Raw genomic sequence first — 27,769 nt, 5'->3', positions numbered from 1 at the left:
CTCCTCCCTCCCACCCCGGGCACAAAACATGGTTCAAGCCTAAAGACCCTAGACTCCCCAATCATCAACTACTGGCAACACAAACACCTCATTTTCCAAACCACGTGTATGTAGATCCATTTACTTTATGCTTTCCAACCGTAGGGCCTCCTTAAACAGTTGAGCAGAAGTTATCTATAAGGAACAGTCACAAGACACGAAAAATATATCAACATTTATACTCAAATTACAATGAATCTTCCAGTCATTGTAAACATTTTCTAATTATTGCTTTTAGAATGATAAATTGCATAATAAATTATGAAGGACTATCATTGCAAAAATAATTCCGGCTAGATGATTGTCTTCGTAAGTGGGGAGGCGAGTCAGACATTCCTACAAACGTATTCAAACACACGCACTCTCAAATATATATATATATGTATATATATATATTTAAATTTATAGTCTTTGCCTCTCGTTTTATGCCCTGAGAATACAGTAACTTTGGAGTTTCTTGCTTAAAGTGGAGGGAGTTGAGGAGGACTCAAGTGTGAGTCAAGATGGCTGTGCAGCCCTGGAGTTATGGACAAGCGAATTGCTACAGGCACCCTGACTTTCCAAGTCATAAATTAAAGACAAAACAAAACAAAAGAGCGAGAGATCCCTTTCATTTCCTGAAAGTCCTAAGGGTCCATCGGTTCAACCGTTTCTTGTTTGACCTTTACAGGTAAGAGAGGTAGTGGGTGGACGTGAGGCAGCTTCAGAAGGGCCGGGTCAGGTGACTCATAGATGCGGCAGGCCGAGGAGAGCAGGCCGTTTCCCAGGTTCCTTGGCAAGGAGGCCTTGAGGCCAGCCCCATCCCCCTCTCTCCGTAAGGAGGCCAGGATTTCTTTCTCCACCATGGCGGTCGTGTCAATGTCATCCTCGACATCCTCCAGCCGGTCGGCGCTGTCGCTGATGTCGAACTTCTCAATCTCCTCGTTGACACGGGTCAGGTCATCCACAGACATGCCACCGGTCGGGGCGGCCGGGCAGTTCCCCTTGAGGTGGACCTTGAGGCTGCACAGGTGGATGTAGCTCTTGTGGCACTGGGCACACTTGTGCGGCCGCTCTCGGGTGTGCAGGCGCTTGTGGAGTTTCAGGTGCACGAACTGCGTGAACTTGGCCGGGCAGAGCTTGCACTGGTAGGGCTTCTCCCCCGAGTGGAGCCGGAGGTGGGTCTTCAGGTTGCTGGTGCTGCTGAAGCGCTTGTGACACACCTGCGGGGCGGGAGGGAGGTGGAAACAGGAAGTGAAGGAGGAGGTTAAGAATGGTCACGGGGCAGGGCAAGGGCGGGACCCCACAGGGCAATTTGGGAGGTAAGCAGGCTCTCGCTGGCTGGAGTCAACAGGCTCACGTGGGCCTCTAACCCTGCAGGGGCATGCTCCCTCTCCCTGTCGGCACCTCCCCGCCCCCCCGCCCACGGGTCCCGGGTTTAGCCCTCGGGCCCCCGGCAAAAAGGAACGTGGGACGGCAGCACACATTCCGCCGGTAGCTGAGCTCAGCGAGCCAGTTGCAGGGCTGGGAGAGGTCGAGACCCAGTGCCCCTGGGCCTACCCACCTGACACTCGTGGGGCTTTTCTCCCGTGTGCACCAGATAGTGCTTCTGCAGATGGGCCAGCTGCGTGAAACCTTTGTTGCACGTTTGACACTTGAAGGGTCGCTCTCCGCTGTGCACTCTGAGGTGGACCTAGGAAGCAACAGGACGGTGAGCTGCCTGGGCGAGCACGATTCACCACCACGACCCTGCCTGGGAGCGTGACCTACATCCACGGCAGCTGCCAGGAGCTCCCTGGCTCTTACTCAATGCGGCCCTGCCCACAGAAGGCAGTCAGCACGGTGCCCAATAAATTCCACCGCCGATGAGGCCATTTACGATGCATCTGGGATCAACTCTCTGGGCAGATTCCTTCAGCTTTTTAAAGAGCTGGAACCGACCAAAAATAATTTGCCCTGGAAATCTAGCCAAGGTGGCATTTTCCTCAGTTTGTGGCCACAGTGAAAGCTGGGAGAAGTCTAATTGCGAAACTCTAGGAGACTGTTGTGAGTGCTCCCTTGCCGGTCCCTCCCCCAGCACTCCCCTCAAACCAAGGCCCTCTCTCCCCGCTTCAAACCCCTCTCTCCCACTTCCAAGGCCCACTATCATGGTTGTCCCCTTCCTTCCTCCCCTGAGACAGCAGCCCACTGGGTCCTGGGCCTACCTTCAGGTTGGAGAGTTGGCCAAAGGTCTTGGAGCAAACATTGCACTCGTACTTGATCTTTCCATTCTGCTTCTTTAGCGGGTAGGGGAGCGTTTTATAGCCACTCATGTTCCTCTTGCTCTTTATGAGATTCATGGCTTCTTCGCTGCTGGAGGCGGCCAGCACGGCTGAGGTAGCTTTGGGTTGCGCCAGGTGCTCGGCCGTGGCGGTGGTGGCGGCGGTGGGGGAGCCGCCGGTGGGGCTGCAGGGTGCGTCCTTCATGCTTGGGGCGACCCCTGTAATGGAGAAGGCACTGCGGGGAGCCGGGATCAGGAAGTCCCTGGGGTGGTCGGGCTGCCGCAGTCTGTGAGCCCCATCTGAGGGCAGCGAGCTCGGGAGGCCCCCCGAGCCCAGCATGTGCCCGGGCAGACTGCCACCACCCCCCAGCAGGCCACCGTACACAGGATAGAGCCGCGGGAAGAGATTGAAATTGTTGATGCCATTGATATTGTTCACAGCGCTCAGGGAGTTCGAACTCACCCCGTATGGGGGTAACAGGAACTTGGGGTAGTGAGCGTTGTAGGAGGGGATGAAAGCGGGAGGGAGATGTCCTGGGGGTCCGTAGCCGGGATAAGACCCTAACCCTTCCGTGCCGTAAGGTGCGCCGACAAAAGGGTAGGGTTCTCGGTGCTCTTGAGCGACGACAGCCAGAGGGGAGAGGCTGTGGCCCGGGCTGCCGTGTGGGCTGGAGTTCTTTATGCTTTGGTCCGGGCTGCTTCTGGCAGAGGGGCTCGGGGTGGCGGAGGAGGGGATGGGCGAGTGGGTCAGGTAGGTGGGCCTGTCCATCCCGTAGGCCAGAGAAGCCTTCAGATAGTCTTCCGGCCCGGGGGCTCGAAGCGGGTAGACCACCCGGGGATAGAAGGGCCTCTCTGGGCTGCACTTCTTTCTTAGGTCGTCCGAGTCTCTGTCTGGGGTAGCGGGTGAAATGTTGAAGCGGAATAAGTCCTTCCCTTTGGAGTGGCTAGAGTCGGTTTTCAGGATTTCTCTCACACTGTGTTCTCTCTTGGGGGCACTCTTGGGAAACAGCTCATTTTTCTCGCTGCCTTGCTGCTTTGGGTGAACGTCGGTTTGAGCTGCTGGGAGAGAAGGGAAAGAACAGTTATGTGACATGGTAGCATAGAGGACGTCTTCCCCTGACTCTTACTAGAGAGGAGACCAGGGCTCGACGGGAGGTCAAAGACGATGGATGGAGGTTGGGCCACAGTCCAGCTCCTGACACGATCTGCAGGCTGGACAAGACTCACTCAGACTCTCTGCCCCATTTCCTCCTCACCAAAACTGGGAAATTACTGGGGCCGACCACCACTGCAGCGATGAAGAAATTCTGACCTAATTACATTCCGTCTTGCACTTGAATGATTAGCCTCTATTAAAACGGGGTGGAAAAATACCACAGGGACGATAAGCTAATTGAAAAAAAATCACTTTGAGGTGCACAGTTCAGTGAGAGGAAATTAGTGTGCACACAATGAGCGAGATGTGTCAGAGTAAGACTCATTTCAAATAGTATCAGTCATCGATTTTCATCTCGATTCTTTTTTAATATGAATTTGATTAAGCCCCATGTAAACAGCCTACACAGAACAGATGGATTAGTAATCTGAAGAAAAGTGTGTTTTTTCCCCCCATTTGTTGACAATTTAAAAATTAAATCCAAAACTTTCGCCTTTTGACACCAGGCTCCCGGAAAGAGTGTCCGTCCCCACCGCCTGCCTAAGCATGGCACGTTCACCGAGGTCAGTGACATAGACTCTAGAAAGGCTCAGAATCTGGTTTGTTCTGGCTGGGGCTCTGGGGTCCCTCTGCCCAGGAACTCTGCATTGTTCTGAGGAGTTAAGATTGAGACTCCCCTCCCCACATCCCCAAACCAAACAAACAAAGGCTTAAGCTCACAGGGCTCCTTTAGGAGTTGAAGGGAGAGTTTTCTCAAACCAGTTCATTGGGGTTTGGAAATTCGACTGGATTGGGTGTAGTTTATGGGACCTTGGGACTAAATAGCTTTAAGAAAAACAAACCAGAACACTAAACTCTTTAGTTGTCCTTGTGCCCCGAAAAGACCAGAATGCTAGATCTCAGAATGAGTAGCTCATCTCACCAGGCCCAAGAATTTCACCTCTGCTCAGTCAGGAGGTCTCTGAGAGAATGTTATCTTAGTCCAGCTTTTATCAGCTACTCCCCACTAGCTAGCATCCCAAGAATAAACACCGGAGTGTGACACAATGAGGAAGGAGACGGAACAGGGAGTATTGATAGAAAGCTTGGGGAAGGAGAGGGGTTTCTGAAGCCACTAGACAGAAATAAATATCACCTTATCAGGCCACTATCAGTCTTTCAGTATGGCCCAGCAGGCAGGAAGTTCAAATTGTCACTTTTGTTTTTCAAAGCTAAAAAGGTAGCAGGAGAAGGGGAGACCAGAGTGAACCGAACTAGAAAGGGGAGCCCTCTCCCTGCTCCAGGGAGAGATTTGCCAGAGGAGAAGTCCAGCGGGCTTGTGTGCACCAAGGCCTGAGGCAAGAGACGGCTCCTTAAACAGGTCCTGCTTTCTTCTCTCCCAATTGCTCTCTAGCCTCATTTAGACCAAGTCCATCATCCTGGCTTTCAGAACTGGCCTCTTTGCAGTTACGCTTCCAAAGTCCAATCAGCTGACAGGGCTCAGCTCTGAAAGGGGACACAGGGCACCTTTCCCCACCTTAGGCTTATTTGGACCAGGTTTATGACCCCATTCATACAATCTGGGCAGATTCATTTCTTGCCATCTAGTATCACGTGGACTCCTCTCAAACTAGTTTCCACACCCTGAGAAAGAAAAACCTGTTGGAAATCTTTGTCAGTTCATTCCAGGGGTTTAAGGAGCCATGAGAGGAATGGACAAGGTATGTGTTGACATGAAATATGATTTTCCTGCTCAAAAACTGATAATCAGTGGTATTCATTATGTGCAGAGCACTGTATTGAACCCTTGGAAGAGCACAAAATGAGGGTGACAGGGATGCTGCTCACTGCAGGACTATCTACCTAAAGTACTTTATGCAGAAGCAAAAATACATTTTATAGTAAAATGATCAAACCAGAAATAATTTCTTTAGGCTACCAGAGATAGCAAAATTGTAGGGCTGGGAGAGGATGTTTGATTCTGAAATAGGGATAGAGGGGAAAGGTTTTGAATTCTGATATTTTACTGAAAGGAGAGAATTCAGAAGTGTGCTTTTGAGTGGTCCTTCCCCACCACCAGCTGAGAAATGAATCTCATTTCTAACTAACTCTCCATTCCAGCATCAGCTTGGATAAGCGTTAAAAAAAAAAGGAAAGAAAAAGCCCAAGAAATGTTTTTTCTTCAACTTAAAAAATGGGTGTAGGCGGAGAGAGTCATTTCAAGAGTGAAAAGCTCCTCAAGACCCAGAGTGGGTTAATTGTGCCGATTCACATTTTCGGTCTATATTAAGAGCCTCCAAGATGAGAAGGAAAAGAACCTAGAAGTTCTGAAGTAGGCAAAACAACGCGTGCTTTCAACTGAAACTGAGAAAGCTGACTAACATTTAGAAGTCTAGAATTTGGTCATCTGTTTTCTAGATGGGTCTAATGCTACAGAATCCTCTCCCCCTCCAAAAAAAAAAAAATTAAACTTCTGAAAGAGAGCCCAAAGGCCTTCTGAGAAGTAAACAATATACAGGCTATCTGCTCACTCTCTCCTAAAAATCAAGCCCCCTTAATTTCTGCTTAACTTCTGGTTCTATACTTAAACTGTCCTCCTTATCTAACGCCCCAATTAATATTCCTTGAGCACCCACTGTGGGGGCTTGATCATAAATTCTATTGTGCTTTTAGCATGGAAACCCAACAACCACCTAATGTGCAGGATAATACAGGTGGAGGAACAAGCTGCTTATTAGGCCTGATGAAATAGTGGAAATTTCCTGATCAACAGAGAGTGTCAATCAGCAGGAACCACACCTAAGGCAACAGATTGCACAACAAGCAACACAAGACTCTGTCTGACGATGATTTTTTTTTTTTTGTTACATCTCAAAAATAAGAAGTTTCAGGACGAGAACCTGGAGATCTGAGAGGTTCTCCGCGGGCAGAGAAACAGGACCTGCCAAAACGGCAGGTCATTTTTGAGGGGGATAAAATGGTGTTTCCAGTTGGGAATGAGAGTTGTTAGAATCTGAGGAGGTGACCAGGTAATGTCAACCTGCTAGTTATAGAAGGTAAAGCAAGAGGAAATCCTTTTGGTTCTCATGTGAAGAAGGGATGGATGCTCCACAGATGGAGCATAGAGTGATACATGGTCAAACTATGGAGCAGGTTTGGGGGGCTAGGGGATGAGCCCAGAGGGAGTAAATTTCTAGCAGATTGGGTCCTGTGGGGAGGTGAATCCACTGGTGGAGCTGAGTGAGGAAAGAAGGCTGGTGAACCGGCTCATTAGAGTGGAAGTTCTTAGTAGGCAGGGAATGTGTGTTTTGTTTCCACCATACTCTCCCAATGCTTGACACAGTGCTTCGCTCTCAGAAGGCACCTCAAAAATAGGATGGTCTGGTTGGCTTCTGATTTGAAAGAAGCAAGAGGGATGCCCTGACCTATAAGATGAAACAGTGCCTTTATCATCAATGGGTTGTCCGGCCCATTCTTGCCCTCAGGCATGCAAAGCGCACCCCCACCCCTCCACACACCACTGTGCTCAGTTTCTCAGGAAGAGGCTTCCTTCACCGGGCATACAGCGAGGGAAATTCGCCCCACAGTTGTTTTGTCTGGAAAAAGTAGAAGAGAAGAAACTGGGCCAATTGTTGGTGAGAGCTCAGCCTGCTGCCAAGGGGCGGAGAGCCCAAAGCCCAAGAACCACACTCAGACCTTGGATGTGCTTGCCGGGGTTGTCTATCCTAGAGACTGACATTTTGCTCCCAGCCAATCCACCTCCTGTTGCCAACTGCTATTTGTCTTCAAGGCAGAGGCCGAAACCGAGTCTAGATGGGAGCAGGGATGCTTTGGCAACACCTGGAGGGGCCAACAAGCTCTCTTCAAAATACAGTGGCAGAGTGAGCAACTATTCATTGCATCAGAAACTTATTAGGTGCAAAGGAGGAGCGAGGAAAGTGAGCAGAAGGAAGAGAAGAGACAGCTTACAGAGAATGGCAAGATCCCACTTACTGCAGCCACAGGAGTGGTGAATGGGATGACTAACGAGAGGTAGACTAGGGGATGGCCCCCCAAAAAAACAAGTCAAATTAGTGAACTTGGTTGTCTTCATCAAGCCAGCTCTCTGGGCGCCTAAGGGATTTACTACCACCGGTAGATTCCAGTTTGTTACAGTTGAGGCCTCTCCAAGGGTCAAAGTGTATAAACTCACCCATACTAGCGGGGAGTTCAACATCATTATTGGCCATGTGTAATTGGGCTTCCCTCTGGGCCCTTTGGGTTTCTTCCAAAAATAAAAAATAAATGAAAAAGGAGTTACTTTTAAGAACTACAAATGTGGTTTAAGGTTAAAGGTAAAAAAGAGAATGAGAAAGAGTTTTGCTATAAAGACCCCTTGAGATGGTGAAAAGTATTAAGAATATTTGAGTAATCGGGCTGTTTTTCCTTGTAGGAAATGTTGGCAGTAATTGCAATTGAATGAAAAAGTGAAAGCAGATAAAAACAGAGTACGGAACTGAGAATTTGCTCGATGAGATGATAGGCAGCTCCAGTCAAACAGATTAGAAGGCAGATAATTTAGTTTTACCCTAAGGAAGGAAGCTAGATATGAAATCTCAAGGCTATCCATTTCAACTACTCTCTGAAAAAACGGCAAGGCTAATGGGTTGCTGATTCTATAAGAAAACCTCAACGTTTTAAACTGGCTAACAGTCATTCGCCTTCTTGGCCAAAGTGGGTTTGAGGCCGACTATCTATTTGCATATGGAAATGAAACATTAAAAGAGCTCAATAGCCATCTGAAGGGCTGGCTGTCAGTTCTCTGGGGCTGGAGCCTGGGCACTTTTGGGCTTGGACTTGAAACAGCGGCATGGTCTAGTGGATAGCTCATGGGCTTGGGAGTCTGAATGACCTGGGTTCTAATCCCGGCTCCTCCACTGTCCACTGTGTAACCTTGGGTAAATCAGTAAATGTCTCCGTGCCTCAGTTACCTCACCTGCAGAATAGGGATTAAGACTGTGAGCTCCATGTGGGACATGGACTGTGTCCAGCTGATTAGCTGTATCTACCCCAACGCTTAGTACAGTGTCTGGCACATAGTAAGCACTTAGTAAATACTATTTTTAAAAAACCCCTAAATCTTGGGTGAAAAGAAATGGCTCGACAGATTGCACTTTGTCACTTACAGGGACAAAAACAATTTCCTCCATTCTCTACCCCTAGCCCAAGCCATTTGCTGTGACAACAAATGATGCTGCCCTATAATTAAACACCATATTATTAGATCATACAGGCAGGAGACATTCCTGGAATTCTTTATGCCTCAGACTGTAATCCACTTACTGAGATTCATCCTCAGCAGCTCTCCGGAGGAAGGATAGTGGAGTCGCTCTGCAAAGTCCTGGCTGTACCACACAAGAAGTTCTTGGCTGGCGGGGATGGGCTTGATGGTGTAGAAGTAGATGTTCATTCCATTCTGGCAGGCAGACAGGTTTTGCTCCTGCCCAGAATGGGCGGGGTTCACATAGCGCATCCAATTGCTTTTGTCCTCATTAAAGCCATCGATGAAGTGATGCAGTTCCCCACCGGAATAGATCTAAAGCAGAGGAAAGATGCTGTCATCTCAAAGTGTCCCAGACGAGGGGGCCAGAGACTGGGATTCTTCCCCCTCTTCTCCCATCCCATGCCCTCCCACTTCCCCCAGAGCAGCAGACCCCAAATCGGGGCTTTCCCTTATCCCCACCACCAAGTACCTCCTAGTTAGAAAAGGAAGCCAGGCTGACGCTTCTGGTGGCATCAGCGGGTGGGAGGGAGGGAGGGAGGGAGGGAGAGAGAGAGAGAGAGAGAGAGAGACAGAGAGAGAGAGAGAGAGAGACAGACAGAGACAGACAGAGAGAGAGAGACAGAGAGAGAGAGATTGATTGATTTTATGGGAAGACTCTGCCAGTTACCTTTTCCATCTCAGTTTAATCAGGTTGGCATGCTAGGGAGAAAGTGTACCCCAACCAAACACCTGGGAAAAGAGCCGGCCCTGGCGCTGAACCGCCAGCCTCCGAGTTCTTGGGCTCGCGCTGCAAAGGCTGACAGGCACTACTACTTACTCCAGTTCTGATTGTGTGCTGACTTTTAATGCTTTGAGTCACCTGGACACACGGCTAAGGCTACGTCAAACCATCTTTCTACAGCCTCTCTCTCTACTTGCAGTTTCCTACCACCCCCGCCCGAAGGCTTAAACTATGCAAACATCCTCCACCCCCCTATGGGTCCTAAAGTAACACTTGCTCATATGAATACTTGGAAGCTTGCCTTTTTGTGGAAACTCTGGGTGGGGCAAAAGTGAACTTCACCTGCCATAATCTAGTGAACTCTTGGACTGGGGCCAAAGTTTGACAGCCCATTGAGAAGTCACTTTTCCCTCTCAATGGGACTTGTTCAGACTTGTTCTTTTCTTTGAAATGAAAGGATAAAAAACTCTCTTATCTTCACAAGAAGTGGGATGAAATACAGCATGCTGACCAACCAGGAGACAGACAGATAGACATGCATACACAGAAGAGAAAGTGTGAAGAAAGCAGGCAGTTTGGGCATGGGGGAGGGGGTAAGAGTATCATTTTTCTCTTTATAGAAATGCTGTGCCTGGCTCAGACTCAATGGGCGGAGGGCAAGCTAAGGAGATTGACTGAGAGAATATGAAAGTAAATTCAGGCAATACAGCGAGATCGAGGGGTGACGAGACTGAGTAATGTGAAAGTTAGTTCGCACACACATCATTTGAAGAAAACCAGCCCGAATCGTAGAATGTGGCAACTGCCCGGGAAAAAAAAAGTTCCTTTTGAGAATCACTTCTCCTCTCTCTCCACCCCTACGGCATCACCTACAACTCTCACTGGATTCCCACTTACTCCACACAGCTGTCGTGGCCACAGCATTAATTTAGTTTCAGGGATTATTATATTATGGCACTGTCTCTTCCAGGCACTCACTGTCTGGGAGGTTAAACTGTCTCCCCTCTCTGAATTTCTCCCCTCAGTGCCACACAAGGAAGCAAGCAAGCAAACCACCATGTCCCTTAGACGCAGGCAGTAAACACCAGAATCACTTTCTTTTAAGAGGAACTTCCTGTAAATTGAGAAGGGGAAATACATGTGGCTCCATCAAAGAAGCTTGTGAGAGATTTTGCGGTGTGTTTTGTTATGAGAAAATGGAACAGGGTTGGCTGAATTCTGCCATCAAGAGGAGTTTTCGAGTTTGTTTACTCTGATGTGCAAACTTCCAGGAACATGGTGGGCCACAGTACTCTGCTCTCGACGGCAGGCGGAAACTGCTTTCTAAAGCGAAGGTGAGGCAGCAGCTTCCAGGCAGCTCTGCGCGGAGAGCGCGGTTTACTGGACCCTCCGTCAAGAACAGATGCCGTGAAGTCACACACCGCCCACAAACAAATAAAAATAAAAGCCAGCCTTCAGCAGACACCTGACAATCAGCTCGCTCTCTTTCCATACATTATCATCAGGAAGATTTAAAATGTGCTGACTCATTGTACAGTTACAAGAAATAAAGTCACAGTGTGGTTTGCTCGGCACTTACATCCCTTCTCCTTGCGGAGGATGCAGTGTGCCTGGAACTTTTTTGAAATGTTTTTCCACGGAGCAGCTGGGCTTGTTCCGGCCAGCAAAAGCAGGATGTGCCCCTACCGGCATATGTGGGAAATGATCTATGATTTCATCTCTCCCTGCACAACTTTCCCGGGAGGAAAATCCTCTTGGCAGCCTCGGAGGATCCTAGGGGACGCTTCCTCTCCTCCTGCTCCCCCTGTTGTAAATGGATGTCGGCTCATCCATCCTTCCACCCCATTAGCACAGAGGCTCCATGAAGGCAGGTAATGCACACCTTGCTCTGTGGTGCTTGCCCAGGCACTTGGTATGGGGTTTCTGTTACCTGGGGTTTTTTTGCTTTTTTTAAAAAAATGATTTTTTTGAGTGCTTACCTGTGTCACACACTGTTGTAAGCGCTGGGATAGACACAAGTTAATTAGGTTGGACACAGTCCCTGTCTGGCATGGGGCTCATAGCCTAAATAGGAGGCAGCACCCGTTTGAACTCTAATCATTCCCCATCATCACCAAATGTCCACACATTGTGTCGGATGCTGTACAGAAGGCAAAACACACAATACAGTCCCTATCTATAATTTATTTTAACTTCCGTCTCCCCTCCTAGGCTGTAAATTCCTTGAGAGCAGGGTTCTTGTCTCCCAGTGCTATTATGTTGGGCTCTCCCTAGTGTTCGGTACAGTGCTTGGCCCACAGAGAGTACTCAGCAACTACCTCAGATTAATTATGGCACTTCGCCCTCAGTAGGTGCAAAGCAGAAGACCCCAGACATGGAGAAGAAGTGGGGAACATGCCCAGTCACTTTCTCTGATGGGGGTGTGAGGCCTTAGCTATTCATTCACTCACTTTTCAAAGACAGTCTTCCAGTCAATGGCTTGCATAATCTCACCTTTATTAACAGGGACTAGTTTGAGTCCAGAAAAGTCAGAAAAGGGCCAGGAAGCAGAGAGATTTGCTGGTCATGAGACAAAACTCACTCTTGCTTGGGAAAATCAGGAGGCAAATGAGGTTTTAACTGAGAAAATAATTTTGCCTTTGCAGGGGTGAAAGTTTAATCTCTCCTGGGAGACAAGGACTGTGTCTAACGTGTGTCTACCCCAGTGCTTGAGCAGTGCTTGATACATGGTAAACACTTTATAAGTACCATAACAGTACCAAATACCATAATAATAATGATAAATACTAAAAGGAATGCTTAGTGGCTATCGTGAGTTGAATGAGGGTAGGAGGGAGATGTTAAGAGAAAATTGTTTTAAAAGAGGATGAAAAATTTCTTCATCCTGAGCAACTCCAGAAAAGTGAGGATAGTAAATATAGAACAGAGAGATACCCTCTAGACTATAAACTCCTTTTGGGCAGGGGATGTGTCTATGAACTGTGATATACTGTACTCTTCCAAGCTGTTAGTATGGGCTCGGCACATAGCAAGTGCTCAATAAATACCATTGATGTTGACGATGATGATCCCCAGGCTTAGGCTACTGAATTAAGGCAGTTTGAAATGCTAGTCCTTGTCAATACTCTGGGGTGAACCTCTTGCATTTTCTAGGGGCAGGAACCTCCTCTGACTTTTCCATTCTCTTCCCTCTTCTAGCTGGATATGATTTCAGTGTCTGTTTCCCCACAAGACTGCAAGCTCCTTGAAGGCAGGAATTTTAGTTTCTACCTGTGCCTGTACTGTACTCTCTCTCAAATGTCCAGTTCGGGCATCCTTGGGAGCCTCGTGGGTGGGAAGTTGAAGGCCACAGCTTCTCCACCACCACAATGACAAAATGGAGCACAGAAATAAGTCTGTTCATTGCCAATCTGATGTAACCTGCCCACTAAATCTGACTGCTGTTCAACAAATTATATTGCGCTGAAAATGGTTTTGGGGCGGATGGTGACATTTTCATGCTATGTAACCCTACACGTACACCTTCCACTCCAGTGAAAGGAGCAGCAGAAACTGACTCCCTAAGTACCTGGAGTGAACAGAATCTGTTCTACCCTCCTTCTTGGCTCCTTCCAGTGGCATTTCCCCGCACCCCCCAAAAAAAATCCCCACTGCCCCTCCAAGACCTTTTTTCCAAATTGTAGACGGAATGATAAAAATTCACGGGCTGCAATATGCCTCCATTTAGAATTATGTCAGCCAGAAATCAAGAATACTTCAAATTCTAAGACTTGGTGACTCATTACTACTTCCTTGCAGAGAAATGTAAATCAAACTTCCCTTGAAGCAGACAGCAGAACTGTTTCCTTTTAAGCCAAGCGCCGGCGGGTTGCAGAAAGTCGAGTCGCGCAGAGTCCGCGCCTCTGCTGCTCCACTCCGCTCCCCTGCGCGCCCCTCCCACTTCCATACCCGCTCTGTCAGTCGTCAGGCCTCAGCATCGCTTGGCCAGGCGCGGCCCATTCACTCCAAGGCTGTGCACTCACGGAAGCTCAGAGTGCACTTATTAGCGAGAGTACGTACGCGCACACACTAAAGCAGGAAATGACCCAGCTCTCAAGGCTCTGCTCTTCTGGTTGTTGCATTTACTTGGAACCTTGCCCCCGACTTACCCGCCAGAAGTACTGTCTGTTGACATTCTTGGGGACTGTGTCGTTGGTATATATTTCGCCTATCAGGGGCCCGAAGCGTGTTCCTTTTGGGATGTATTCTTTGCTCACAACTCCAGTAACCTACAAGGGGAAAAACAACACAAAGGATATTTAGTTGGCCGGGAATAGGTGGGTCAATAATCAGAACAGTGCTTTGCACATAGTAAGTTGCTTAACAAATACCATTATCATTATTATTATTACTATTATTATTATTGTTGTTATTGTTATAACAACAACGGGGGTATTCAGTAACTATTTCATATATTTATTCAATCACATTTATTGAGCTCTTACTGTGTGCAGAGCATTGTACTAAGCGCTTGGGCAAGTACAATAAAACAATAAGCACACATATTACCTGCCCACAATGAGGTTATAGTGCCTTGCTATGTGCCAAACAATGTGCTAAGTGCTGGGGTAGATACAGTGCAATCAGATCAGACACAGTTCCTTTCCTACATAGGGCTCCCAGCTTACGGGGGAGGGAAAGCAGGTATTTTACAGATGAAGTAGAGCCACAGAGAAAGTAAGTGACTTGCCCAAGATCACAGAGCAGGCAAGTGGTGGAGTTGGAATTAGAACCAGGTCTCCTGACTCCTGGGCCTGGGCTCTTTCCATTAGGCCCCACTGCCTCTCTAGCCTTGCCAGGCTGATGGCAGGAGTGAACCGTTAAGAGTAGGGAGCCAAGAGAGGCAAGAAGCGGAGGAAGGGTAGCTGGGAACATTTTTCAGGGAAGTGCACCAGACATCGGGCCTCTTACAGAGACGGATCAGCATCCACAAGGAATCCTGGGACACCCTCAAAACCTCCAACTTCTTGTAAAATGGGCAAATGTTTAACTAAATCAATCTCTTCCACACAGAGGGGCTAGAAGCTCTTACAGATAGACTACATTCACCTATATGACCAGCCCCCAAACGCCACTTCCTGGGGGAGGGAAAGGGGTCAGAGGTCATCGGCTTTGTGGTGCAGTCAAGATTTACTAAGGCTTTGGCAAGACTAGTCTAGCTGTGCCAGTTCCTTCTTGACAGAAAGATTCTTTGGGGTAGGGTAAGATCACAACCACAAATCAGGAAGCAATTCATCATTATTCAAAGAACTAGTCTGAGAGACTCCCTTTCAACTGCCTTCTGAGGTCATTTTACTCCAGCACGCACCCCTTCCTCCACCCCCTCCCCCAGGCTTTGGGTTTTCTGCTCTCCCAAAGCACCTCACAGAATAATTTTCTAAGCATCTAACGAGAAACGATTGTGCCAGAAAGAAAAAAATCGAAAGAGGGAGTGACCTTTGTTTTCAGCTTTCATATTACTTTTTGGCAAAGTCATTATTTTTTTCTGAACTTGTCTGACCTACAATCAAGCACCATTAAGGGAGAGAAGGAAACCTGGACTCTTCTCAAGCACTCACAAGGCTGCTCAGGGTGGAGGTGGAGTTGTGGGGTAGGAAGATAAGCTCCTGATAAACAGTGGAGGGCAGTCAGGGGCTGCCAGGTTTCTAAACTTCTGGAAACAGAAATGAAACATCGGACTGCCACTGGAGCCCGACACCTCACCCGGCCACCCACCCTGCCGGCCAAGCGAGCAGCCGATTGTGGGGTTCTCCCTGGGCCCCCTGCCGCCGTGCTTTATCACACGATGTCTGATGGCTCAGCTGCCAGGACAAAGATCGACACCCATGTAGATGCATCTGGACTAGACAGAAAAAAGCAGTTTGAAAGTTTCCAAGTTGAAGCCATATTGCTGGTTGGTTATTTTTGGACCCCCTTAGTTTTTTTCGGGCAGAGCTGAGAGAGACAGATGTTTGCCCCATCTCCCACCTCTACCTTTACTGACATCCACCTGCATGAAAAGCTCGTGGCCATAGGATGCTCGCTGCACTGTGAGCTTGGGCAGCCCCCTTTGCCCCTCAGGCTTACCTCAGTGCAAACCACACATAAGGAACTGCCCCCAGTTGTAAACTGGGCCTGCCTGGGGCTCAAAATTACCCTCACCGAACAGTCAGCTTGAAACCCCCATGCCACTGTTTCCAAGCCCGAGTAAGAACATAACGTCTTTAGAGATCTTTACATCTGAACGTTTAGTGTACAATAACCAGAAAACCAAAATGGAAAGACACAATGCCCAGCCTTTCACTAGCCGACAATTAGCAGCTGCTTCTTTCCACATCTCCATTCTAAGGCAATAATTGGGAGAGAGGCACCTGACTGGCCCATCAACTTCCCTGCCTGTCAGGGACAGTAACTCGGGGCAATCTCTGGGGTGGCTGGGGATGATGCGGGGCCAGGGCTCTACCTCCCAACAAGCTGTTCTGTTTTGTTGTCTGTCTCCCTCTTCTAGACTGTGAGTTACTGACTACAGTGCTCTGCACACAGCAAGCACTCAATAAATACAATTGAATGAATGAATGAACAAGCGGCTGCCGGGATTGGGTTCTCAACCCCCTGCTGGGCGGTGTTCCAGTTTCTTCTAGATCACGGCCAGGATCAGCGATCTTCCCAGGAGCCAAGATGAAGTCTCAGGTATGGTAATCAATGGACTTGGGGTACTTTGAGAATTTAAAAATGAAAACTCTTTGCCATCAAATAATATTTATAGAGAGCCAAAACAGGCAACATGAGGCACCCACTGTGCGCTGGATGTCACATTTTTGTGGATGGGGCAGCTCCGTGTCAGATCGATTTTGTGAAAAGAGCAGCAATGCACGTGCCCAGACTCAGAGTGCCCCCTGGCTGTGCCACAGGAACCTGGCTCAGCCTCCGGAGCCGGGTTAACTACATTCAACTAAGATGTACCTACTTCATATGATGGCAACTCGAGTCTTACTAGACCCAATACATTACACATAGTTTCAATGACTTTATGTGTACATCAGTATAGATGCATGAGGATGCATACACCCACACACATAGTGCTGTCCTACTGACATCACTGATGATGAAACCCTGTCTATGTGTGACAGTGGGGCTGACACTTCCCTTCATTATTCGCACGCACGTGCGCGTACGCGCACGCACACACACACACACACACACACACACACACGTTGGTAGGCTCATTCCTCACAGGGCCTATCTCTGTTTTCTAGCCTGCCTCTTGAGTCCTGATCTTTGTGCCACCTTTGCTTGAGAACAGTGACAATTCGGAATGCTGCTCCCCAGGTCTGTCCACTGTACGTGTCTGCCAACAGTATTTAGACTGATCATTCCGACTTCCCTGCTTATAGATTTCCCTGGCAGCTCACCATCCAACAGACACTTGGATGAACTGATCTGGTCCACTCTCCTCCCCCGTCCAAGTCAGTTGTGCTGGTGGCTGAGGGCACTGTTTTAATGCTGAGGAATGCTAAGAAGAGAACCCTCATGGAAAATGACTAACTTTAGGTGGGGATACGTAGACCCATATTCACATGTATAAATGTTTGCTCTTGCCAACAGGCTAGTAGAAAGAGCGGGGTTTTCAGGCAGGTCAAGCGGTTCATATTGGAAAAATTCCTTCCCGCAAATCTGCATCTCCTTTGAGTGAAAGGTTTGTCCAGACCAGGATGCACCATTGACTCGAGGCAACACAGAGGCGAAGGGGGACTGGGACCGAAGCTCTCCCAAAGCCCATGGGGGCAGCAAGGCCAGTGGCCAGTGCTGCTGTGGCCGGCGGTCCATCTGTGGCCGGAGTCGGGGAGGTGTGACGGAGGTCTTATGGGGAGTCACAGCCGGGCACCTTCCCCGGGCCCTGGGAGAACAGGCTGGGAGAGACGGAGCTTGCCTCACCTCACTCAGGCCGGCCACCCCACGGAACTGACCAGGGTCCTAATGGACTGCGGGAAGGAGACTGTGCCTGCCTTCTTCAAACAGGTCAGGAGGAAGATGAAAAGCTTCGACACTCTCAAGCTTCAACTGCCCCCACAGAAGCCCGTCCCCAGCCGCTATAGTGGCCAGCACCGTCTCTCTGCTGTTTGGGCAAATCTGTCTCTGTCAGTGGCCCGAGTCACAGAGCACATCCTGACACCCCATGGCTTCTAGACAGAAAACAGGACTCCTTGACCTTTTACTCTGCCTTGCTATAAAAACAGAGGGGAGTTTACTACTTTGGGTTGTTGCGGGGAGAGGGGAGGGGGAAAAATTTAAATGGAAAGTTCATTAGCAGAGGGAGAAGCGTTCCTAAAAAAATGAAAGACTTCTTTATTTGGGGATTGTAAATAAAAAGCCCCAATAGCCTATTTCACACAGGACAGCAGAACCCAAATACACATTAGATGTGTGCACACTCACCCCAAATCATATTAATTACTAGTTAAGAATCTTTCAACCCCTCTCCCCTCCACATAAAACTGACTCACTCCAACAGCACTGTTTGGCACACAAGGATCATTGCATTGAGATGACTGGACCCGACAAAGGCACTAAGACCTGTAGCCTATAATGTAGCCCAGTTTTTTTTAAAAGGGGTGGAGTAAACGGAAATGTCTTCAGATGGTTTCCTCCTTAATTATCTTAGTATTAAAAGGAAACACACGGTAGCCTCACTGCATCATCTCCCTCTAAAAGGCAGTCCTAGGAAGCCAAGGAGTGTGGTGGGGAGGGATTTTTAAAGGCAGCCTAAGCCATTATTAACTTGAGTCCCAGTGGGCCTTGCACCAGCCCCATGCTGGGGTGATTGTAACCCAGAGTCACGGCTCAAGGAGCCTGGAACTTCCAGGCCAGTGGGCCCATCATCAGAGTACAGGAAAGTGAGATTTGGCTTAGTGATTCCAAAAGTTCAAATGTTCTGGGGTTGGGGGTGGGTGGGGGCGAATGGAAGTCTTCTCTGTGGGCAGAGGAGAGGGAGCATCATTTCACCAGCCTGTTCCCAGGAGGTGAATTTCCTTTCATGTTTAAATACTGCACTAAAGAATCCACATTTTATCCTAAATGGGCCAAGTGGGCAAAAGAATCCCAACTTCATTATGGGTGCCCGACCGACCTCAATGCAATGAGCTAAGTTTAGAAGCGATCTGAGTGCTGACGAAGTGTGAATGCAAACTGAAAAATGTTTTGGACCCAAAATTCCCCAGACCACCAACCAGAAACAGAGGACTCGGTGAAAAGCCAAGGCAGCTACTGCCAAAAGGCAGACAGATACACCGACTTTATCGACCCCTTCTTCAAAGACAAAGTCTACACACAAAGCTCCTTTCCCACTCCCCCAGGTTGCCCTATTTGAGGGGCAGTTTGAACCACGGTGATACAAATCATTCCTTTGCCACCAGTGCCCGCGATCCGTGCCCAGTCACTGACCCAAATGAGCAGTGCTCAATTTTAGGTGGGCAGTCCAGAGAAAAACGATTGCGTGGACTAGTTGCCTTCTCTTCCCAGATTTTGTTCATGCAGCCTGAGTCTTCTGTATCTGGCCCCTCGACTCACGAGCAGACACATTTTTTTCAGACTCTCTGTTTCTGATCAACAGAACAAGCCTAAGGGGGCTGTTGCCACATCCCTCCTTCTGCAGGGGTCAGAAAGCAATGGGAGAGACGCCAAACACTCCCAATGGAGATTCTGCGCGTTTCAGGCAAGAGACCCAAACACGGAGACCCCAAGCTGAAAGCCGCAGTTTACGGATAACAAACGATGGCACACCGCTCAATGCCACTTTCAAAGAAGGAGGGCTTCCCCTTGGCTTTCTTACCCTCCTCACCAGTGTCAGAATCTGGGGAAGATCAAAATTTCTTTTCCCTCTTCTAGGAGCAATGCGCCCAGGGAATTAAATGGGGAACTCGTGAGAACGAAAGGAGGATGTTCTGTATCCTTTTCTCAAACCCAGCGAAAATGCCGTGTCACCCACTGTCTTCATATCAAATAGGATTAGTACCCCCCAGTACTCCCTGTCCCTCCTCCCCACCGGCCAAACGTTAAAGTCCATAACCAGCATCAGTGGTTGGCCTAGACCATACAATCAAAATTAACTACTTGAGAATCCTGCTTAGAAAAATACTGGTGCTGCTTAAGACGGCTGGAGAATGTGAATTGGAAAAACCCCACGCCTTGTGATTTCAATTCAGCTTATTGGATACCGGTGAAGGAATGGCACAATAAAAAACAACAATTAAAATCCCTTTACTTATCATCTCTTTGGGCTATCCAGGCTTCCCCCTACCACCTTTGGAAAAGCTTAGAAAGAAAAGTATCTTTGCTATTTTTAAATTCAAACAGCTGTGTCTTCCAGCTTACAGAAATATTTAACTCAGACACACAAACAGGAAAGAGACTGAACGTTCCTAAACAGGCTCCCCGACTCCATCAAATAAAGTTTGAGAAAGAGCGATTCGACATGGCTACTAGAAAATAGCCCCTTTCGCATACTCCACATTCATAAAAGCAAACAACCCTCACTCAGGACAGGAGGAGGAAAAGAAAGGACGCGGTGAGTTTGGAGGCGGGGGCAGGGTCAGCCTAGGGGTCAGTTCATCCGGGCGGAGGGATAGCAGCAGGCAGGTAAGAAGAGTTCAGTTCCCGCCGAAGCCCAGGGAAATTAAAGGCTGCCCTTCCTGGTTATTACACAGCTGAACATCACGCCTGACTCTAATAGTTCTATAAAAGGGGAAACGCACAATCGGTTGCTCATCCAGCCTCATTTTTCAGCCCTTTTGAAACAAGAACAAAGAGTGTCCCCACTTCAGAGGCTGGGGGGAATCTGTTTGCCTGTCTAGCTGTGAGGGAAGAGCTCCAAGGGAACAGTGAGTGGTTTAACTCCTCAGTCACTCCGACAAAGGAGACTTTTACACCAATCTCTCCCCAGTTTATGCCATCCCTTCAGTTCATAAACACATCAATGTTTTGAGAATAATTTTAGAAACACAGCTAATAAAGCTTGCTCATTAAAAGAATAAAGCGCTTTAATAACTGGAGGAAGACAGAAGAAAAGAAAAAGATTAAAAACATTTTCCAGGGAAGCTTTTTTCCCCCCCCAAAGCTATTGTACAACTGAGGCACTTTAATCTCTGGGCCAGAGGCAATGAATGTGTTGGCCAACAGCAGTCGAAAAATTGGCTCGCAGATCTACCACCCCTGCACTTTAAATGTGCTTATTCAGGCACAGTTCGACTTGTCTGGAGATTTAACTGTTTGCGGATCAGTTTGGGACTCCGGGGTCTGGGGAGGGAGATGAGGGGGAAGGTGAGAGGGAGCCGGTGAGGATACCAGAGAGAAGACAGATGGATGCCTGGACAGATGGACGCGTCCGAGGGTTTCCCGGATTGAAGGGGGCCTCAACCACCCGCAGCCTAACGAACGAGGCCAGGTTTGTGGGTGAGAGAACTCTCCTGGGGAGGCCCGGGCCGCTTACCTCTTTGCAGTTCGGGGAGTATTTGAAGACCAGATTCCTAGGAAGGGACAGTTCGGCCTGTGGTGCCGAACCGGTCCCATCCGCTCCAGAGTCCCAAGGGTGATCGTTCACGATGTAGGTGCACTTCTCCTCAAAGTCTGCCTCAGTCCAGAGAGTCATGTCCACATCCTCCATGCCCATTTTCGTGGACCCCTCCGGCCCCTCCACCGAGGTTGGCAAACTCACCACGTTCGAGTTACACTGTGCGGCCGCCTGGAAAAAAGAGGAAAACACTTTTAATCCCCATTGTCCTTCAGTTTCTGTGGTTTCCTCTGAGACGGTGTGACTAATACAGGAACGGCAGTCTGTGGCACTTTAAGAGCATACGGAGGGTAGCCGGTCCAGTTGAGTAATAGCCAAAAAAGCCCTATACCCTGCTTTGATTGGAGAGGGCGATATTTTAGGATGCTATTTTGATGGGAGTTGATCTTTCAGAGGCATTCCCCGGGCGGGGGGGGCGGGGGGAGGAAGGTGGGGAGACGGGGAAGGCTTTTGGGGCTGGGGGTGTCCCACCTTTCAGGGTCCCCTCTCCATCTGCCCAGCAAAAGACCGACTTGCTAGGAAGCTTCCCACCGGGTCCCAGAGCGCCTGGGGTCACGGCCGCTAGACAGCTCCGTGACTGTGGAAAAGCTGCCTCAGAAGTGTCACAAACAAGGAGAGGAAGAGGAAGGAGTTTGGCTGTCTGCGTCTGAATGAAGCTAAAAATGGAAAGCGCGTGGGGCAGGGGGAGCGGAACTCCTGGCTGCCTTTCCCAAATGGAGAAGACTGAACTTTCCCACCGGCTCCCAGTGGCACAAACAACTTGGAAAACAAACAACCTGAGCCCCCTCCCCTTCCCCAGACGTGCTTCTTTACACTCTCCGCAGGACGGCGGCGGCTGTATCCTCCCCTCCCCTTAGTCCTCTCCCCCCCAACCCTCCCCCACGCCCTCCCCCCCAGCAACCGCCCAGAAAATCGGGGCAGCATCCAAGAGCGCGTTCTCCTGGACCAGAGCTCTGAGCTCTGGCTGGGGCGGGTGGGGGGCAGGGGACATTGAGTCTTGCCCCCTTCCACCGTAACAGTGATAGTGAAAAGAAAAGAAACCGACGCAGAAGCCGTTCGACTGAAGTCCCCGGCGAAGATTCCTTCTGGAGTCTCCAGCCGTCACACAGCACTTTTTGCCATTTAAATGTGAAACTGTGAGACTCATTCCCAGAAGCGGCTCACGCGTCCCGGGTTACTGTAAGTGAAGCCCTCTTCAACATTGCAGGGTTTCCCTCCAGCCGGGACTCAGGCTGCGCTGCGCTCTAAATCCGCCTCCAATATCCCCTTTCTTCTTCCAAATAAGAAGGGCCGAGCCGGAGTCTGGCACATTGTCCGAAAGCTCTGGGATACAAGGGCTGCAGCGAGGGGGAGGAAAGAGGGTCCTTCGTTGGTACTTTGGCCAGTTCAGGTGTCTCCAGGGTCTCTCGATTCGAGGCAGGAGCGGTGCCCCTTTTCCAAAAAAAAACTCGCTCCGAATCACGGATAGAGTTCATCCTCTCGGGGACACATTTGGGAATCTTTTTTTTTTTTTTTTTGGACAGATATACGGCTGCCTTACTCGACAGGGCTCCAACGAATCGGCTGGCTGCGCTTGGCTTCAGCATGCACGATCAGTCATGATGCCAAATGAATAGGAACTAAATAACAAAGTTTTTCAAACGTCACCAAGGGAAAATTTACTTTCTTTGATATAAGTTTACTACTGAACCTTCAATGAACTGACCATTAAACCCAGCACCGAGAAGGTTAATGATTCACAGAAACACGGTCTTAAAAGCACGTTTGAAGTAGCCCAAAACATCTCGTGTCTCTGCTAGTACCCCCGTTGACAAAAGTTTCCAGAGACCTCCCATGAAAAGCGATAGAATCAAGTTCCTTACCGAAGTCGTATCCACAAGTTTTTCCAAATAAAAATCCAACATCTGAGGTAAGTCTCGCGCATCTCTACACAGTACACATTGCTTCTTCCTTCTACTTGCCTGGATAGAGCAAGACTGACTCACGCCTAAGAGTTAACTCCTTTTTTAATGCGTGCGCTCCACTCCGTCTCTGCGCGCCTCTGTGTGTGTGTGTGTGTGTGTGTGTGTGTTTGCGTGTGGGTGGGTGGGTGTGTGTCTCTCTCTCTCTTTCTCTTCTCTGTCCCCACCTCTCTCCGTCTCTGTCAGACAGGTGCTGCTGCTCTTACTGCTCTCCGAAACCCTGGAGGGCTGCGCGCTCCGGCGGTACTTTCAGTCTGTGCTAACCGAACAGGCTGCTAAGGCTGCTGCTGCTGCTCTGGCTGCTTCTGCTGCTGCTGCCTTGCTTTCCCCTCCCCGCTTCAAATTCCCATTAGCGCTCAGCGACTGTCGGCGCCTACCCGAGCGCCCGGAGCAAGAGAGGCGGGGCTCTCCACCTGGGGCTCGGTCCCCAGCCAATGGCACCGTCCCAGCCCAAGTGGCTTGTTTGTTTCCGGCCGCCCCAGCCCGATAGATACTCTATTCTTCTTCCCCTTCCTCCTCCTCCTCCGCCGCCACGGGGATTCCAACTTCACCTGGCACTTTCCTTCCCTCCCATCACCCTCAACCTCAGGGCAGAAGGAGCCTTCTTTGTCTGCTCTGCGCCCAGGCGAAAGTCCGTGTTCCTCCCTCTCTGAAGTCTCCCGGGGGCAACTTGCCTTGGAGTTGAAAAACTTTTTCCCTGGTTCTAAATCGCATCCAGGAAAAGTGTGTGTGTGTGCGGGGGGAGAGATCCACTTTGTTTTAGTGTCTGATTCAACAAAATCCAGACTCCTGTTACTTTCGGTGTTTTCCTGTGAAACATGTATTTCCTGCAAAGCATGAAAAGGCTGGTATTTAACTCCCGCTAAAAGCCTCCATTTGTTTTTTGGATTTTTTTTTTAAGTTGTTAATTAATTGCTTTCGACTTTGGCCTAACTAATGTGACTTCCTACTGATGGAAATAGGAAATATTCCCCACAGGGTTATGTGCGTGTGTTTATGTCTGTGGGTAGGAGGGGGGCGGGAGGGAGAGACAGAGAGAAGACTTTTCCCCTTGGGGTCAGCTGCCCTCTCTCCAAGGGGCATAGAGCTCCCATTCTAGGAGAAGGGGCTGTACTAGTACCTAAACCATCGAGGACCATCACTACTCACAGAGGAGAATGGGGAGCTGGGCTGGTCCACCTCTCCCTCCCTCCTGTCCAAGCCAGTGCTCTGTCCCAAGGAAGGACATCCTGTGATGATGGCATACAACGTCCTGTTTGTTTACTGCTGCGAGCTTGCACCCTGCATTCCTGCCACCACTGCAAAACAAACCAGATCCCCCACTTCCTCCAATGGTCCTGTTCTATGAGGAATCCTCAAATTCAGGGAAACAGTGATGCAGAAAGGTCCATTTATAGCCATCAGCTCCCAAACTCTATTTCGAGCACAGAAAGCAAGTCTCCCACTTTTCCTGCTGGCTTCGGCTATAGAGACTTATTTACCATCCCTCTCTTCCTCCTCCTCCACTGCAGCGTGCTTTTTCTAACATTTTAGAACAGGCACACACCCCCACCCACTCACGCACACACGCCCAGCCCCAGCCCTACTGATACTGACTTACTCATTCGACGAAGTGGACATTTGAGTATTTGTTCACAGGAAGAAACTCACAAACAAAAAAACACCCCACTCTCACAAAACATTCCTCCTCATTTGCATCGTAGATTTTCATTCCTCCTGGACAAATTGCTCACCCAGGGTTTGCCAGCACGAAGGAGGGGGGAGTGGGAATATTTGGGTTTTCCCACCTCGGGAGTATGCCCGGGCCAAGCGGCTCTCTCTATTTTTCGCGTCAACCACCGTCAGCTCAGTGTCAGCAGGGGCCAAGGAGGAAGACGATGCAGGCAGAGGCTGCGCCAGGTCGTCGGCTGTGGTTCAGAGGGCCACACGGGGAGCTGTCACTGTCGCCGAGGCGGTGCAAGGGCCTTGGATGAGAGGAGTGCCAGGGGTGTAAAACAAGAGTCCTTCCACCAGGAGAGCTCTGAAGAGCCATTAATTAAACAAGAGAAATCCAGCCTCCTTGTGAGGGTTAATTAGCTAATGCTGAGTCAGACCAGATTGGAGAGAAAAACAATGTAGTCATATTGAAGGTAGTCCTTCTATTAAAACGTAGTCTCGCTTTGAGATGCGGAATACTAGGAAACTTTTCACTTCCCTGTTGAAGAATCTATCTGCTCCCGGCACCCCGGTAGCTCAAGAGTCGCAGGACAGCTGCGAGGGACTTGGGGAAGTGGGTTGAGTGGGAGGGTTGTCTTAACCCAAGTATTGCCTGGAATACCGGGGAAACGGTCGGCAGCTCCACCTCCAGGCGTGGGGAGGATGAACACTTCAAACAGCTCTGCCTGGCTTTGACCAAAAAAAGCTGAAGATGAGCTGGACTGAACTGCATTCAAAGCTGCAGCCTTACAGGGATAGACGTTTTTGGACCTAGACCGGGTGGAGTTAGGCCCCCTCCTCCCCACCCGCAGCCCCCAAACGGAAACAAACCAACCAAACAGGCAGCCCAGCCCAAACCCCTCATCAAATGAGTTTTGCAATTTTGCCAGTCCATAGCATTGACTTAGTGCCTACAGTGCGCAGAGCCCTGTCCAGAGTGCTTGGGAGAGTCCAATAAACTTAGTCTACTGATCCCTGCCTTCAAGGAGTTTACAATCTCAAGGGGGACGCAGACAGTAGATAAATTGCAGGTAGGAGGAAGTAACGGCAGAGCTCAGCGGGAAGAGGCACAATCAGTCACACACCCCTTTAGAACACATGTCCCTAGCAGGACCTTGCAGAAGCTCCGTATGAAAATTTTTATCTGCCCCCCCCCCCCAAATAAAAATAATAACGTGCTGACCTTCTGACCTCCTACCCTTTAAAGGCAAAAAACTGTGCACCCTTAATCCGCGAGAACAGTAGGTGCTGGCACTGTGCTTTCAGAAACCGCTATTGTCTGGAATTTGGAGTCTCAAAGTGTTCATTTCAAAGTCATAACTTGGTCCGTTTTTAGTCACGACTTCTTTCCCCCTAGCTCACAGAAAACCTCAATTACCTTATTAATCAGCATTTCTCAAGCAGGTTGGCAGCAAATCATGAATGGCTCTAACAGCTCTGATCTCAGAAACCCCCATCTATTTCCTCTGATACTATCGCTGCATCAGCTCAACAACAAGGCTGGGCTTCTCAGCTCAGCTGGGGCTGCAGGGCTTCACTCACTTGCTCACTCCCCCAGCCCAGGAAGGCAGTGTAGCAGGGAGGGTGCGAGTGCTGGCTTCAATTGGAAGAACTTTCTAAAGAAGTATCCAAGGGGGATATGTGCACCCAAGATGAAACGGGGTCTCATTTTCTCATTCAACCCTCCTTTAACCAAACAAGGTCAATGACAGACTAACCACATCAGAGTAAACTCCTCTATCCGCTCCTCCTCCACACACACCCATTTCCCACTTCCTGTATGTTAGGCACATCTTTCTGCTGGTAAACATTTGGGGACCAACTGCAGCCTTGGCTCTGAGAAAGCAGGGCACCGCGGCCTTTGAAGCCCTCCCACGTGTCTTGAAACTCATCAGTCCCAGAGCCTCAGTCTGGCTCCTGGAGGGTCTCAGTTTTAAACTCAAACAAGCCGTTCCTCTTAGCCTCACTAGGAGAGGCCTCTGGCCTGAGTTTCTGAAACTTTGACCAGCAGAGCAACTATTTGTGTACAGACTAAAGGGGAATGCGTGACACATGGTGTGTTACAATGAATGCGTGTGTCACTGCCACGATGTGAGTTTGATAAAAAGGAGCAGGGATGTGTGACTTCAACCCAGTTTCAAAAGAAAATTATTCAGCAAGGCTGGCTTTGGTGACACAGCATGAATCCTAGGTATCTCTGTTCAAATGAGCCTAGGTGGCAAGGGACTGATTTTGGAGCCTGAGGATGTTGGGAGTGAGCACAAGCAACTGAGAGGGACAATGGACAGGGAGAGCAGAAAAGCAGTGCTTGGGTGGGAAGGGGAGGAAAAGGGGAGGCTGGAGGAGTAGGCAGGGGGAAGAGGAGAGATTTGTTTCCCTACTGAAGGCCATGTGGGACATTAAAAGCTGTCCTCCCCTTGGGAGTCCACTCCATCAGGCTAAGAAAAGACATGCTGGACTACTCACCGACAGGCTAAGGACATATGTGTCAGTCTGCTCATGGATAGGCTAAGGACTGCCTTTATTTACGAGAACACCCAGTGTATTACATCAGGTGCTGCTGCTGTCAGCGTGGTGTATTTTTAACTTTAGTCTGTGATGGAGACACAGATGTATTGCCCTGGACAGTGTCATTTCTGTTAAGTATTTTAGTCACATGTTCTACTTTGATATGCTCCTTGGCATCTTTTCTAAAGGAGTCCCCTGGGCTATCCTGTCCAGCGGAATCCAGGAGAATTTTATCTTCTCTTTTCATCCTGAATTGCTTTTGTTCAAAGCAAAGGCGGAGGGTTGGAGTGCTACCTGTAGGTTGAGACTCACCAACTAGGGAAGGGATTGGTTTCCTTCCGGGCTGAAACCGGGAAGCTGGACATGCCTGCTGTGTGACCTTGGACAAGTCCCTTAACCTTTTGGTGCCTCAGTTTCCTCATCTGATTATCGTGTATCTACCCCAGTGCTTAATACAGTGTTTGGCACGTAGTAAGTGCCTAAGAAATGCCACAGTTATTTTTACTGTTATCTGTAAGATTCAGATTAACTATATAATAATAATAATAGTATTTGTTAGGTGCTTAAAGTGTGTCAAGCACTATTCTAATCAGTTTGGACACAGTCCCTTTCCCATACGGGGTT

General features: G+C 49.1%; 1 protein-coding gene across 1 annotated transcript; it reads right to left on the bottom strand.

Moving 5' to 3' along the window:
• Window positions 1–458: 458 nt before the first annotated feature.
• Window positions 459–22,894, bottom strand: PRDM1 (PR/SET domain 1). The gene is made up of 7 exons (XM_038761194.1): window positions 22,844–22,894; window positions 20,901–21,152; window positions 13,546–13,665; window positions 8,736–8,988; window positions 2,223–3,334; window positions 1,583–1,711; window positions 459–1,241 (listed from the first exon to the last, which is right to left on the bottom strand). Exons 1-7 carry the CDS (start codon window positions 22,883–22,885, stop codon window positions 666–668), a joined length of 2,484 nt encoding a protein of 827 aa, XP_038617122.1. The 5' UTR covers window positions 22,886–22,894; the 3' UTR covers window positions 459–665.
• Window positions 22,895–27,769: the final 4,875 nt, after the last annotated feature.

This window comes from Tachyglossus aculeatus, chromosome 19, assembly GCF_015852505.1.
Source record: "Tachyglossus aculeatus isolate mTacAcu1 chromosome 19, mTacAcu1.pri, whole genome shotgun sequence".
Taxonomy (NCBI): Eukaryota; Metazoa; Chordata; class Mammalia; order Monotremata; family Tachyglossidae; genus Tachyglossus; species Tachyglossus aculeatus.
This window is presented reverse-complemented; position numbering and strand designations above follow the sequence as displayed.

Excerpts from the sequence above, each read along its gene's own strand:
- PRDM1 (XM_038761194.1), bottom strand. The coding sequence starts at position 22,885 with ATGTTGGATTTTTATTTGGAAAAACTTGTGGATACGACTTCG. Across the intron at positions 3,335-8,735 it reads GCTGCTGAGGATGAATCTCA|CTCAAACCGACGTTCACCCA; the intron begins GTAAGTGGATTA and ends CTCTCCCAGCAG. Across the intron at positions 1,242-1,582 it reads AAAAGCCCCACGAGTGTCAG|GTGTGTCACAAGCGCTTCAG; the intron begins GTGGGTAGGCCC and ends CCCGCCCCGCAG.